General features: G+C 46.6%; 1 protein-coding gene across 1 annotated transcript in view; it reads right to left on the bottom strand.

Annotated features, from left to right (window-relative positions):
* The window catches only part of LOC311099282 (voltage-dependent N-type calcium channel subunit alpha-1B-like), a gene marked incomplete at both ends in the record, with an annotated part of 253927 nt that overhangs the window by 33000 nt on the left and 207797 nt on the right, over window positions 1-13130 (bottom strand). The window contains 3 exons of the mRNA XM_084139992.1: window positions 2354-2464; window positions 3968-4132; window positions 5301-5502. Of these exons, the coding sequence (XP_083996118.1) occupies window positions 2354-2464; window positions 3968-4132; window positions 5301-5502 (478 nt within the window). The remainder of the gene's footprint in view (window positions 1-2353; window positions 2465-3967; window positions 4133-5300; window positions 5503-13130) is intronic.

Raw genomic sequence — 13130 nt, 5'->3', positions numbered from 1 at the left:
TAGCAGACAAGTAAGTCGTTCGCGTTATATGCCCACCCATCCTCCCCGACCACCTATTGTTTCTGTCTTAAGTAACCTACTGTCTTTATCTGTGATTGAAATGGACTGTATACAAAAAATAAACTTTTTCATGTGCCTGTCACAAATTTCCAAGAAGTATTTCGTGTTTAGATCCTCTGTAGCTCAGCTGGTAGAGCACGGCGCTTGTAACGCCAAGGTAGTGGGTTCGATCCCCGGGACCACCCATACACAAAAATGTATGCACGCATGACTGTAAGTCGCTTTGGATAAAAGCGTCTGCTAAATGGCATATTATATTATATTATTATATTTATTTCACGTATAATCTGTGATACTGGGTTGCAATTCTACATCGAACACTGCATGGGGATGAATTATTGCCAGAACATCTGTTTGGTGAATAGGCCTAGGCTTAATGATTCTGATGAAAATACGCTCTTTGTCTATATCAATCTAATGTTTTTGCATATTTTCATCGTGGAACGTGTTTATTTTTAGGGGGGTAATAGCCTAGGCTAACCAATTCTAAATGTCACTAGCAGTTCGCAAAGTAGGGTCGTCACTAACGTTAGTTACCACAGCCAAAGAGTCATAAACCCTGATTGTGTCTACAATTTCGGTTTTTAAAATCTGATTTTAAACTTAACCCTAACCACACTGTTAACCTTATGCCTAACATTGAATTAAGAACAAAAAGCGAATTTTTGTTTTCATGAATTTTTACGATATTGACCATTTTTACTTTGTGGCTGTGGTAACTAGTGACAACCGCAAAGTAGCCCATAAACGGAAAATTATACAATTATTCCAAAACTGAAGCTCATTGTTGGAACACATACTGTATTTCCCTACTTCAGTCAACCAGTCCATTTAGAATTTGTGATAAAACGGTCTTCATTTGGCAAGGAATGTGGCTTGTATATCCCATCAGTTATGTTTTTATAGGCATTTATTTCTGTAGGGAGCGATCAGAACGCAATTGAGTGAGTGAGACATGGAGGGGAAAGGGAATTTAGGGAGCAAACTGTGTTGCTTGGCTTGGTTTATGTTTTGTTGTGTCCCGCAAATGCACAAGTTCAAATGAAACAGTCAAATGAAATGAATGCTGTCTTCAAGATAACATTTCGACCAAATAGTTTTACAGTATTTGAAAAAAAAGGATCTCTGGTTAAAGATCTAGTTTTGATGTCAGTTCCAGTACTCAAGTACTCGATTACTCATGCCCAACCTATGTAAGGTGCAGACACCACACCCATCCCTCCCCACACACTCAGATGCTTAGAGATTCGAAATAGTCTTCCAAACAGTGGCACAGACCTCCTAATCTGTCAGGTGGCATGGCAGTGAGCCTGGGAAACACAGCGATTAGAGAAGCCAGGGTTTAAAATGGACGAGGCTCCCGGAGAGAGAGAGAAAGAAAGGGAGAAAGAGAGAGAGAGAAAGCGAGAGGGGAGGGGGGGGGGGGGGGGGGGGGGCGGGGGGGGGGGGGGGGGGGGATCCATCTGTACTAAGTGCTGAACAGGTGGAGGTAAGCGGTGTGTGAGAAAAGCCATTTAATAAATGAGCATGGTAAGTGGGGATGAAGCTGGAGATGAAACGCCTCGCTGAGGGACCAGACGGCCCGGCGCTGCCTGGGAGATTTATCCCTCCCACACCTCTGATTTACCTCCCCACCCTCATCCCCTCATCTGAAGCTGTTGCGTCATCCCCAACACACAAACACGCATGCATGCTCGAGGCACGCACACACACAGCTCTCCCCCCGTGGCGCTTGCTGAAGGCTTGCCAGCTTACCCTCATCCTATTCCCCCTCCCCTTTTACTCAACATTCACCATCCATCAACACCCAAAGTCTTTCAACGTTCTCACAAAGGCTCTCTCTTTATCAGTCTCTGTCCCGACTTCCCCCTTTCTATCTCTGCCTCTCTGTTTCTCTCTCTTTCCCATCTTGCACTCTTAGAACAAAGGGTTCCAAAAAGGTTATTCGGCTGTCCCCATAGGAGAACCCTTTTTGGTTCCAGGTAGAACAATTTTGGGTTCCATGTAGAACCCTCTGTGGAAAGGGTTCTACATGGAACATAAAACGTTTCTACTTGGAACTAAAAGGGTTCTACCTGGCACCAACAAAGGTTTTCAAAGGGTATGGGGACAGCCGAAGAACCCTTTTAGGTTCTAGATAGCACCGTTTTTGTATGGTACTCAAACCAGAGTCATCTATTTTTCCCAAAAAGGACAACTTCAGTGATTCCAAAAGTAGTCTACACCCTATCTTCCCAAATGCTTGGATAGATAGAGACCATGTACAGTAGTGTATGGCACAATGGAGGCTCACCAGTGGTCCAAAAGCGATGATCTTCAGGATGCACTCCAGTGTGAAGAGAGCTGTGAACACTATGTTCAGGTACTTCAGCATGGCCTCGTACAGTTCCGGAGCACCGTGAAACTGAAGGCAGAAATCAGAGGTCAGGAAGACATCAGAGGTCAACTTTCACTCCCACTGAACATGAGTGAAATGATAATGGGCATGTCCATTTCCAATGTCCTACAGACATACCATTATAATACTTGTGAAAGTGATCCTTCCCCTCTTTCTTAATCTTTCTGTCAATCTGTCACATGCAAACGCACACACACACACGCACACACACACACACACACACCTATAGTACTGTACACACAGTGAGGGAAAAAAGTATTTGATCCCCTGTTGATTTTGTACGTTTGCCCACTGACAAAGACATGATCAGTCTATAATTTTAATGGTAGGTTTATTTGAACAGTGAGAGACAGAATAACAACAACAAAAATCCAGAAAAACGCATGTCAAAAATGTTATAAATTGATTTGCATTTTAATGAGGGAAATAAGTATTTGACCCCTATGCAAAACATTACTTAGTACTTGGTGGCAAAACCCTTGTTGGCTATCACAGAGGTCAGACATTTCTTGTAGTTGGCCACCAGGTTTGCGCACATCTCAGGAGGGATTTTGTCCCACTCCTCTTTGCAGATCTTCTCCAAGTCATTAAGGTTTCGAGCCTGACGTTTGGCAACTCTAACCTTCAGCTCCCTCCACAGATTTTCTATGGGATTAAGGTCTGGAGACTGGCTAGGCCACTCCAGGACCTTAATGTGCTTCTTCTTGAGCCACTCCTTTGTTGCCTTGGCCGTGTGTTTTGGGTCATTGTCATGCTGGAATACCCATCCACGACCGATTTTCAATGCCCTGGCTGAGGGAAGGAGGTTCTCACCCAAGATTTGACGGTACATGGCCCCATCCATCGTCCCTTTGATGCAGTGAAGTTGTCCTGTCCCCTTAGCAGAAAAACACCCCCAAAGCATAATGTTTCCACCTCCATGTGTGACGGTGGGGATGGTGTTCTTGGGGTCATAGGCAGCATTCCTCCTCCTCCAAACACGGCGAGTTGAGTTGATGCCAAAGAGCTCCCTTTTGGTCTCATCTGACCACAACACTTTCACCCAGTTCTCCTCTGAATCATTCAGATGTTCAAAGGCAAACTTCAGACGGGCCTGTATATGTGCTTTCTTGAGCAGGGGGACCTTGCGGGCGCTGCAGGATTTCAGTCCTTCATGGCGTAGTGTGTTACCTGCTGTGTGTGTATGTTTGTGTGTGTGTGTGTGTGTGTGTGTAAAACACTGTCCCTCAGTCTGACAGACCTGTACAGGTCAACACCTGTAGATAAGCCAACTGGATCAGCCATATAGTTAAGGGCATTAACAACAGAGAGGCTGCTCCTAAAACTAGCTTGTACATCAACAATGGATACGTTTAACTTATCCATCCACATTATACTGCTTACCCATTCCAAAACCCTCTCCCAAAGGTTATCCCGTTCAAGGTAGAAATGTTCCCTTACAACAGATCTAGGATCAGATTTCCCAACCACCAAATATCACGCCCCTGGTGCGTGGGAGACGTCACTGACCTTCATCATCAGCACCACAGTGTTGAGTGCGATCATGGTCATGATGGAGTACTCAAAGGGCGGCGACACCACAAACTTCCACATCTTATACTGGAACGACTGCTTGTCTGCTGGCATGTAACGCGTCAGAGGCTTGGCGTTGATGGCAAAGTCGATACAAGCTCTCTGTGTTGGAGGTGGGAGAGAGGGACAGAGGGATGGAGGGAGACAAAGAGGGATGAGGCAGGAAAGAGGGAGGGAGGGAGGGAACAAAGTGCATAAAAAAACATTATATGATTATCTTTGTGAAACTCACATCTCCCTAATCAGATCTGATATTGTTCAAACACTGATTATTCGCATAAAAAAGCGAAACGTAAAGTAAGAACTAAGGCTGCAAAATTTTGGGAACTTTCAATAAATTCCCTGGTTTTCCAGAAATCCTGGTTTTCTGCTTATTCCCTGCAGTTCCGGGAATCCTCCAACCAGGATTTCAGGAAAACTAGGGAATTTATTGTAAGTTCCCGGAATTTTGCAACCCAAGTAAGGACCAAGGTACAATCAAATGAAAAACATCAAAACTAACGTCCCACAAGCGCTGGCATGTATCCCAACAGTTTCCAGAAGTGTTTAATATCCCGTGACAAGGCAGCAAAATGAGTCTCTCTGATCACTCGCCAATAGTTTACATTTTTACATTTTAGTAATTTAGCAGACGCTCTTATCCAGAGCGATTTACAGTTAGTGAGTGCATACATTTTCATACTGGCCCCCCGTGGGAAACAAACCCACAACCCTGGCGTTGCAAGCGCCATGCTCTACCAACTGAGCTACAGACATGAAACACAGAGTCTGCGTCCCAAATGGTACCCTATTCCCTTTATGATGCACCAGGGAATAGGGTGCCATTTGAGACACAGTAATTGAAACTCTCTGTGTCCCAAACTGTGATGTAGGAAATAGAGAGAGAGCTGGATGGACTACACTGGGCTGGTTGCGCCTCAGGTGTGTTGCTGTTCTTTTGTGTTGATGTGTTTGAGGGAAAAAAACAGGCTAGCAAGGAAATCAGCTGAATAATTTATCCACAGGTGCTCTGACAAGGGTTGAGAGATCCAACACTGGGCCGGTTTCAACAGAGGAGAGGCAGGAATGACTTGGCCTTGCATTGATAACTTGTTCTTCTCCAGACTACACTCTGACATGACCTTGTCTCCCTGCTCCTAGAAGGTGTGTGTGTGTGTGTATGTGTTTGTACCTCGTTCTTCTCCAGACTACACTCTGACATGGCCTTGTCTCCCTGCTCCTAGAAGGTGTGTGTGTGTGTTTGTGTGTGTGTGTGTATGTGTTTGTGTACCTCGTTCTTCTCCAGACTACACTCTGACATGGCCTTGTCTCCCTGCTCCTGGAAGGTGATGATGATGAGAGCCACAAAGATGTTGACGAAGAAGAAGGGAAAGACCACAAAGTAGACCACATAGAAGATAGAGGTCTCCATACGGAAGCCTGGGCTGGGACCCTGGTCCTCATAGGTGGCATCCACAGAATGCTTTAGGACCCTGGAGAGGACAGATAAACACAGACACATTTATAGATGAAAAGGAGCAGGGTAAATGTGCCCCTAGTGGCTAATCTTGTGTCAGTTTAGCTTTTTTCCCACTAATGGTCAGGGTTAGGATTGGGGGAGGGGAAGCTGATCCTAGATCCATACCTAGAGGAAACTTCACCCCGGAGCTACACAAACATTTTTTTTTTTTTTTTTTTTGTCATTTAGCAGACGCTCTTATCCAGAGCGACTTACAGGAGCAAGTAGGGTTAAGTGCCTTGCTCAAGGGCACATCGACATATTTTTCACCTAGTAGGCTCGGGGATTAGAACCAGCGACCTTTCGGTTACTGGCACAACGCTCTTACCCACTAAGCTACCTGTCGCCAGCTCTTACCCACTAAGATACCTGTCTCATGTTTGCCTTATTGCAAACACGAGACAAGGCCAATGACACTGAACTAAGAAGACAAACATGCAACTATTGTGTATATGTTAAGTAATGTACAGTGCTTTTGTATACAGGAATATTGGGTGTCCAAGACAATTTCCCTCTGGGGGACATTAAAGTTTATCCTATCCTAACTAGCTTAATTGGTATAGCCAATACATATGGCAGCCATGGCAAGGAGGGCACATACAGTGCCTTCAGAAAATATTAATACGCCTTGACCTATTCCACATTTTGTTGTGTTACAGCCTGAATTCAAATGGATGAAGTAATTTTTTTCTGACCCATCTACACACAATACCCTATAATGACAAAGGGAAAACATGTTTTTTTCCAAATGTATTGAAAATGAAATACAGAAATCTTCTATTTACATAAGTATTTACACCCCTGAGTAAATACATGTTAGGATTACCTTGGGCAGCTGTGAGTCTTTCTGGGTAAGTATCTAAGAGCTTTGCACACCTGGATTGTACAATATTTGCACATTCTTCTTCTTAAAATTATTCTTAAAAAACTCCCTAGTCCTTGCCCGTGAGAAGCATACCCATAACATGATGCAGCTACCACCATGATTGAAAATAGTGATGTGTTGTGTTGGATTTGCCCCAAACACAACGCTTTGTATTCAGGACATAAAGCTAATTTCTTTGCAGTTTTACTTTAGTGCCTTATTGCAAACAGGATGCATGTTTTGGAATATTTGTATTCTGTACAGGCTTCCTTCTTTTCACTCTGCCATTTAGGTTAGTATTGTGGAGTAACTTCAATGTTGTTGATCCATCCTCAGTTTTCTCCTATCACAGCCATTAAACTCTGTAACTGTTTTAAAGTCACTATTGGCCTTCCTTCCTCTCCGGCAACTGAGCTGGGAAGGACGCCTGTATCTTTGTAGTGACTGGGTGTATTGATATACCAGCCAAAGTGCAATTAATAACTTCACCATGCTCAAAAGGATATTCAATTTCTGCTTTTTTTAGGTGCCCTTCTTTGTGAGGCATAGGAAAACCTTCTTGGTCTTTGTGGTTGAATCTGTGTTTGAAATTCACTGCTCAACTGAGAGACCTTACAGATAATTGTATGTGTGGGGTACAGAGATGAGGTAATCATTCGAAAATCATGTTAAACACCATTATTGTACACAGAGTGAGTCCATACAACCTATTATGTGACTTGTTAAGCACATTCTTACTCTTATTTAGGCTTGCCATAACAAAGGGGTTGAATACTTATTTACTCAAGATAGTTCAGCTTTTCATTTTTTATTAATTTGTAAAAATGTCTAAAAACATAATTCCACTTTGACATAAGGGGGTATTGCGTGTAAGCCAGTGACACAAAATCTAAATTTAACCCATTTTAAATTCAGGCTGTAACACCACAAAATGTGAAAAAAGTCAAGGGGTGTAAATACTTTCTGAAGGCACCGATAAGGATATGTGTTGTACAAGCATGCTGTGATATAAAATGCTATACATTTTCTGGAACAAAGCATGTCCAATATTAATCTGTCACCTCCCATAACTGAGTACAGCAGGGAATATTATTATAAAGATAATATACAAGATATTTTGAAGTTCCATTTATTTGAAATGTATTTTGTTTGGTTAAACTGTTTGTCTTGTTTGGGGGAGGAGCTCATTAGCATAATACCCTGCATGCTTTGCAACTATACATTTTTACATTGACATTTTGATGATTTAGCAGATCAAACACTTTCTTTGTAGTTATGAACAACATGAAGAAATGCACTTATTGTGCCAAAAAATATTATGTTTAGAAAATATATGTTTTTAAGTAGCAACAGCTTGAACATATTGATTATGTGACATGTTTACAGTGCCTTGCAAAAGTATTCATCCCCCTTGGCATTTTTCCTATTTTGTTGCATTACAACATGTAATTTAAATTGATTTTTATTTGGATTTCATGTAATGGACATAATTAGTCCAACTGTGTGCAATCTAAGTGTCACATGATCTGTCACATGATCTCAGTATATATACACCTGTTCTGAAAGGCCCCAGAGTCTGCAATACCACTAAGCAAGGGGCACCACCAAGCAAGCAACACCATGAAGACCAAGGAGCTCTCCAAACAGTTCAGGGACAACGTTGTGGAGAAGTACAGATCAAGGTTGGGTTATAAAAGAATATGGCACCACAACAAACCTACCAAGAGAGAGCCGCACACCAAAACTCACGGACCAGGCAAGGAGGGCATTAATCAGAGAGGCAACAAAGAGCCCAAAGATAACCCTGAAGGAGCTGCAAAGCTCCACAGCGGAGATTGGAGTATCTGTCCATAAGACCACTTTAAGCTGCACACTCCACAGAGCTGGGCTTTACGGAAGAGTGGCCAGAAAAAAGCCATTGCTTAAAGAAAAAAATAAGCAAACACGTTTGGTGTTCGCCAAAAGCCATGTGGGAGACTCCCCAAACATATGGAAGAAGGTACTCTGTTCAGATGAGACTAAAATTGAGCTTTTTGGCCATCAAGGAAAACGCTACGTCTGGCGCAAACCCAACACCTCCCATCACCCCGAGAACACCATCCCCACAGTGAAGCATGGTGGTGGCAGCATCATACTGTGGGGATGTTTTCATCGGCAGGGACTGGGAAACTGGTCAGAATTGAAGGAATGATGGATGGCACGAAATACAGGGAAATTCTTGAGGGAAACCTGTTTCAGTCTTCCATAGATTTGAGACTGGGACGGAGGTTCACCTTCCAGCAGGACAATGACCCTAAGCATACTGCTAAAGCAACACCCGAGTGGTTTAAGGGGAAACATTTAAATGTCTTGGAATGGCAAAAGCCCAGACCTCAATCCAATTGAGAATCTGTGGTATGACTTAAAGATTCCTGTACACCAGCGGAACCCATCCAACTTGAAGGAGTTGGAGCAGTTCTATATCGTGGAGCTCCGCCCCATAGGGGAGCTCTGCTCCTAGTGGTTTACCCTCTGCCCTAAGGCAGCAGCAGCCTGAGACAAAATTATGCACACACCTACAGCCAATAGGAGTACAGGTGTCCCTATAAGAGGGGATGCCTCCCCTCAATCAGCCTCCCTTTTTCTTCAGCGACTGGACTAGACTGAAGAAGCCAAGAAGAGACGAAGAGAAGACTCAGGACGAAGAAAACGCCGTCGATTTTCCAGATCATCGACGTCGTCCTACAATGAGCACACCAAGCTTATCCATAGGGTAAGTATTTAACAAAAGCTCTTTTCAGAGCTCAATGTCGCTGTTCCCCTTGGCGGCTGTCGACCCCCCCGACATATGTTTCGTGGGTTGAGGGACACAGCACGCCAGGGACAGCTTCATTAATCCCCCACTATGCGCCAGCTGCGCCCTCCTTTTTGAAGGAGTGGAAGCAGCGTTGGGCATTTTTAGGGAGGATATTCCTCTTGAGGATGTGCTATCAGTGTTAGTCTCAGCTTCTGAGGCATCATCTGAAGACGCTGACTCAGGAGATGACAGGGCTATTGGGGAATAAATTAATATTCTATTGGAACAATTCATTACACTGACCCAGATGTTTAACACCCCTTTTCCTTCGGGAAATTGTGAGGTCATTACATCCCTGGATGATGACGCCACAGCCTCTCTGTGCCTGAATTCTCAGGTCTCATTGAGTGGGCTGCTAAACAGCGGGAGATTAAGCTGCCCCCCATTCCCTCCAACCCGGAAGTGGATATGAGGAAGGGCGGCCGTTACTCTCGCTACAGCTTGGCGTCAGACGGCGGCCTCCAGCAGCAAGGGAGCGGGCCTCGCCCCCCCCTGCAGCGCCAGAGGTGCCGGTGAGAGAGGTCATTAAAGCGTCATCCTGGCATCACCCGAAGGGCGGCCAGAAGAGACGCCGTTTATGACAGGCGAGGGGGAGAGAACGGAAGACGACACAGCGCCTGCTGTGACCGAGCCCACTGTCCCCCCCCACTCTACCATTGAGTGTATGGAGGAGAATGTTTTTTGTTGATGTGTGTAATAAAGAGTTGGCTCTACTTGACACTGTCAAAAAAGAGCCCCTTTTCCATAATACATCCGAGAGCGTTCGACCTTCCTCACTCTCGCTCTCTCTCTTACCACTATGAGTGCAGCTCAGCCCACCATGGTGCGTTGCTGAATGCACACATAAGGCAGGTATATAAAAGGTATTAAGTGTACCATATAAAGACCTCACTTTACAGACTCCTAGGAGTGCTGTAGTGAGTGTCTCACATAGCAGGCTGCAGTCTCAGCCAGATAATGGCATGATGACGCGACCGCTATTCGGGACGGCGCTCTGTCTCAGGCTAACGCCACAGTCAGTGCAGTTCAGACCCATGCTGCGTTCACGGAGGGCCTGATTACTACGGTTACGGGCGTAACCAACGTATCGGCGCCCCCGTTTCTCTCAGAACGCGCTGATAATAACCACATTGGGGATGGCGCACTATCACAGACTAAGGTCTCTGTTAGTACGACCCAGACCCATGCTGTGTTCAAGAAGGGCCCGATTACCACGGTCACGAAGGTGCCCAGTGTATCGGCGCCCCCACCTTTTGCTGAACGCGCCCAGGCTCACCACACTGAGTGTAGTTCAGCCCACCAGAGGTGCAGAGCTGAATGCACACAGGAGGTGAAAGGAGGAATAATACCTAGACGCCGTCTTGGTTTATCTCAAGAGACCTCACATTACAGACTCCAAGGAGTACTGTAGTGAGTGCCTCTCATAGCAGGCTGCAGTCTCAGTCAGGAGACATGATGACGCAGCCGCTAGTTGGGGATGGCGCACTATCGCAGACTAAGGTCTCGGTTAGTGCGATTCAGACCCATGCTGCGTTCACGGAGGGCCCGATTACCACGGTGACGAAGGTTCCCAGTGTATCGGCGCCCCCAGTTCTTTCTGAACGCGCTAATACTCACCACACTGAGCGTAGTTCAGCCCACCAGAGGTGCAGAGCTGAACGCACACAGGAGGTGAAGGGAGGAAAGATACCAAGACACCGTCTTGGCTTATCTCAAAGAGACCTCACATTACAGACCCCAAGGAGTACTGTAGTGAGTGTCTCTCATAGCAGGCTGCAGTCTCAGTCAGGAGACATGATGACGCAGCCGCTATTTGGGGATGGCGCACTATCGCAGACTAAGGTCTCGGTTAGTGCGATTCAGACCCATGCTGCGTTCACGGAGGGCCCGATTACCACGGTCACGAAGGTGCCCAGTGTATCGGCGCCCCCACTACCCTTTGAACGCGCTAATACTCACCACACTGAGCGTGACTCAACCCACCAGGGGTGCAGAGTTGAACACACACAGAAGGTGAAAGTTAAGAAGGTATCAAGGCGCCGCCTTGTTTTACCTCATAGAGACCTCATACTACAGACTTCTAGGAGTACTGTAGTGAAGGGCTCTGATAGCGAATTGCAGTCACCTAAGATGACGCAATCGCTTGCTGGGGATGGTGCCCTACCGCAGGCTGTGGCCTCGGTCAGCGCAATTCAGACCCGCGATGCGTTCAAGGAGGGCAGGAATACGACGGTTACGGGTTTAACCGATGTCCCTACTCCTCTTTCTTTCTCAGAACGCATTTCCTCTCCCTTTCACGGGAGGCCCACCTTGGGCTGTTACACCACTTCAATGTTGGGGAACAGTGGCGGTAAGGGCCATAGAGGAATACAGGTCCTTCCTACTGGATGCACCACAGCTTCGCGCCCAGCCACTTTCTTTGCATTGCTGGCAGTGGCGAAGAAGCTGCACACTCTCACGCTGGCTAGAACAGACGTTGCAGAAGGGTTATGCTCTCCAATTCCACCGGACCCCACCCCCGTTCAGGGGAGTGGTGGAGACGGTGATGAAAACGCCAGACAAAGTGGCCGCTCTGATGACAGAGATTACGGAACTTTTGGCGAAGGAGGCGGTGACAGTAGTTCCCCGGGAGCAAAGGAACAAAGGGCTATATTCGCCTTATTTCCTAGTGCCCAAAAAGACGGGGGGAGTGAGGCCGATTTTGGATTTACGCATTCTCAACGAGAGCATAACCAAACGGCCCTTCCGAATGCTAACGACAAAACGTCTGCTGGAATGTGTCCAGAGAGGGGACTTTTGTACGAGCATAGACCTAAAGGACGCGTACTTTCATGTGCCGGTTCAGCCGCGTCACAGGAAGTTTCTGCGGTTCGCCTTTCAAGGGGTGGCGTACGAATACACGAGGATGCCATTTGGGTACGCCCTGGCACCTCGCACATTTTCCAAGTATGTGGAGGCGGCATTGGAACCGTTGCGTCATCAGGGAATACGGCTACTAGCTTACCTGGACGACCTACTGGTTCTCGCCCCGTCAGCAGAGCTGGCGATCACTCACACAACACAGACAGTGACGCATCTCACAAGTCTGGGGTTTGCTGTGAATTGGAAAAAGAGCGCACCCTGGCCCACTCATCAGATTGTCTACCTGGGGATACAGCTAGACACTGTGAGGATGAGGGCTCGAATTTCGGACCCCCGAAGGGTAGCCTTGTTGCTAGCCCTAAGGAAGTGTCGTCCGAATCACACGGTGACGGCGCTGTCGATCATGTCACTTTTGGGTCTCATGTCGTCAGCCCACTCTGTGGTTCCGCTGGGACTCCTGCACATGCGCAGGACGCAGCGATGGTTCGCCCAACTAAGACTAGACCCATTGCGTCAACGTCATCGGTTGGTGGTGGTTCCCCTCTCGCTCAGTGCAGACCTAAACTATTGGAGAAACTCCCGATAGGAAAGGTGTCCTCTCACATCCCAGTATTCACGGATGCGTCCCTGACGGGATGGGGAGGGACATGTCAGACACAAGCGATAGGAGGTGTGTGGCCTCAATCAGGTCGTCACATCAACCTCCTGGAGTTGGAAACGGTTCGACTGGTTCTGACCCACTTCGCATCTACCCTTCGGGGTCGCGATGTGCTGGTCTGGTCAGACAACCGGACCACAGTAGCCCACATAAATCGCCAGGGAGGAGTCAGGTCTCCTGCTCTACATCGGGCGGCAGAGGAATTGTGGCTGTGGGCTCACGAGCACCTTCGCTCATTGAGAGCAGCACACATTCCGGGCTACTTGAACGTAGGAGCAGACCTCATGTCAAGAGGGGGTCCTCGAGACGACGAGTGGTGTCTGCATCCAGACATTGTTCTCCAGATTTGGGAACAATTCGGGAGAGCCGAGGTGGACCTAT

This window comes from Coregonus lavaretus (assembly GCF_964263955.1).
Source record: "Coregonus lavaretus genome assembly, chromosome: 24".
Taxonomy (NCBI): domain Eukaryota; kingdom Metazoa; phylum Chordata; class Actinopteri; order Salmoniformes; family Salmonidae; genus Coregonus; species Coregonus lavaretus.
The sequence above is the reverse complement of the archived record's forward strand: the minus strand, read 5'-3'. Positions and strand labels throughout refer to the sequence as shown.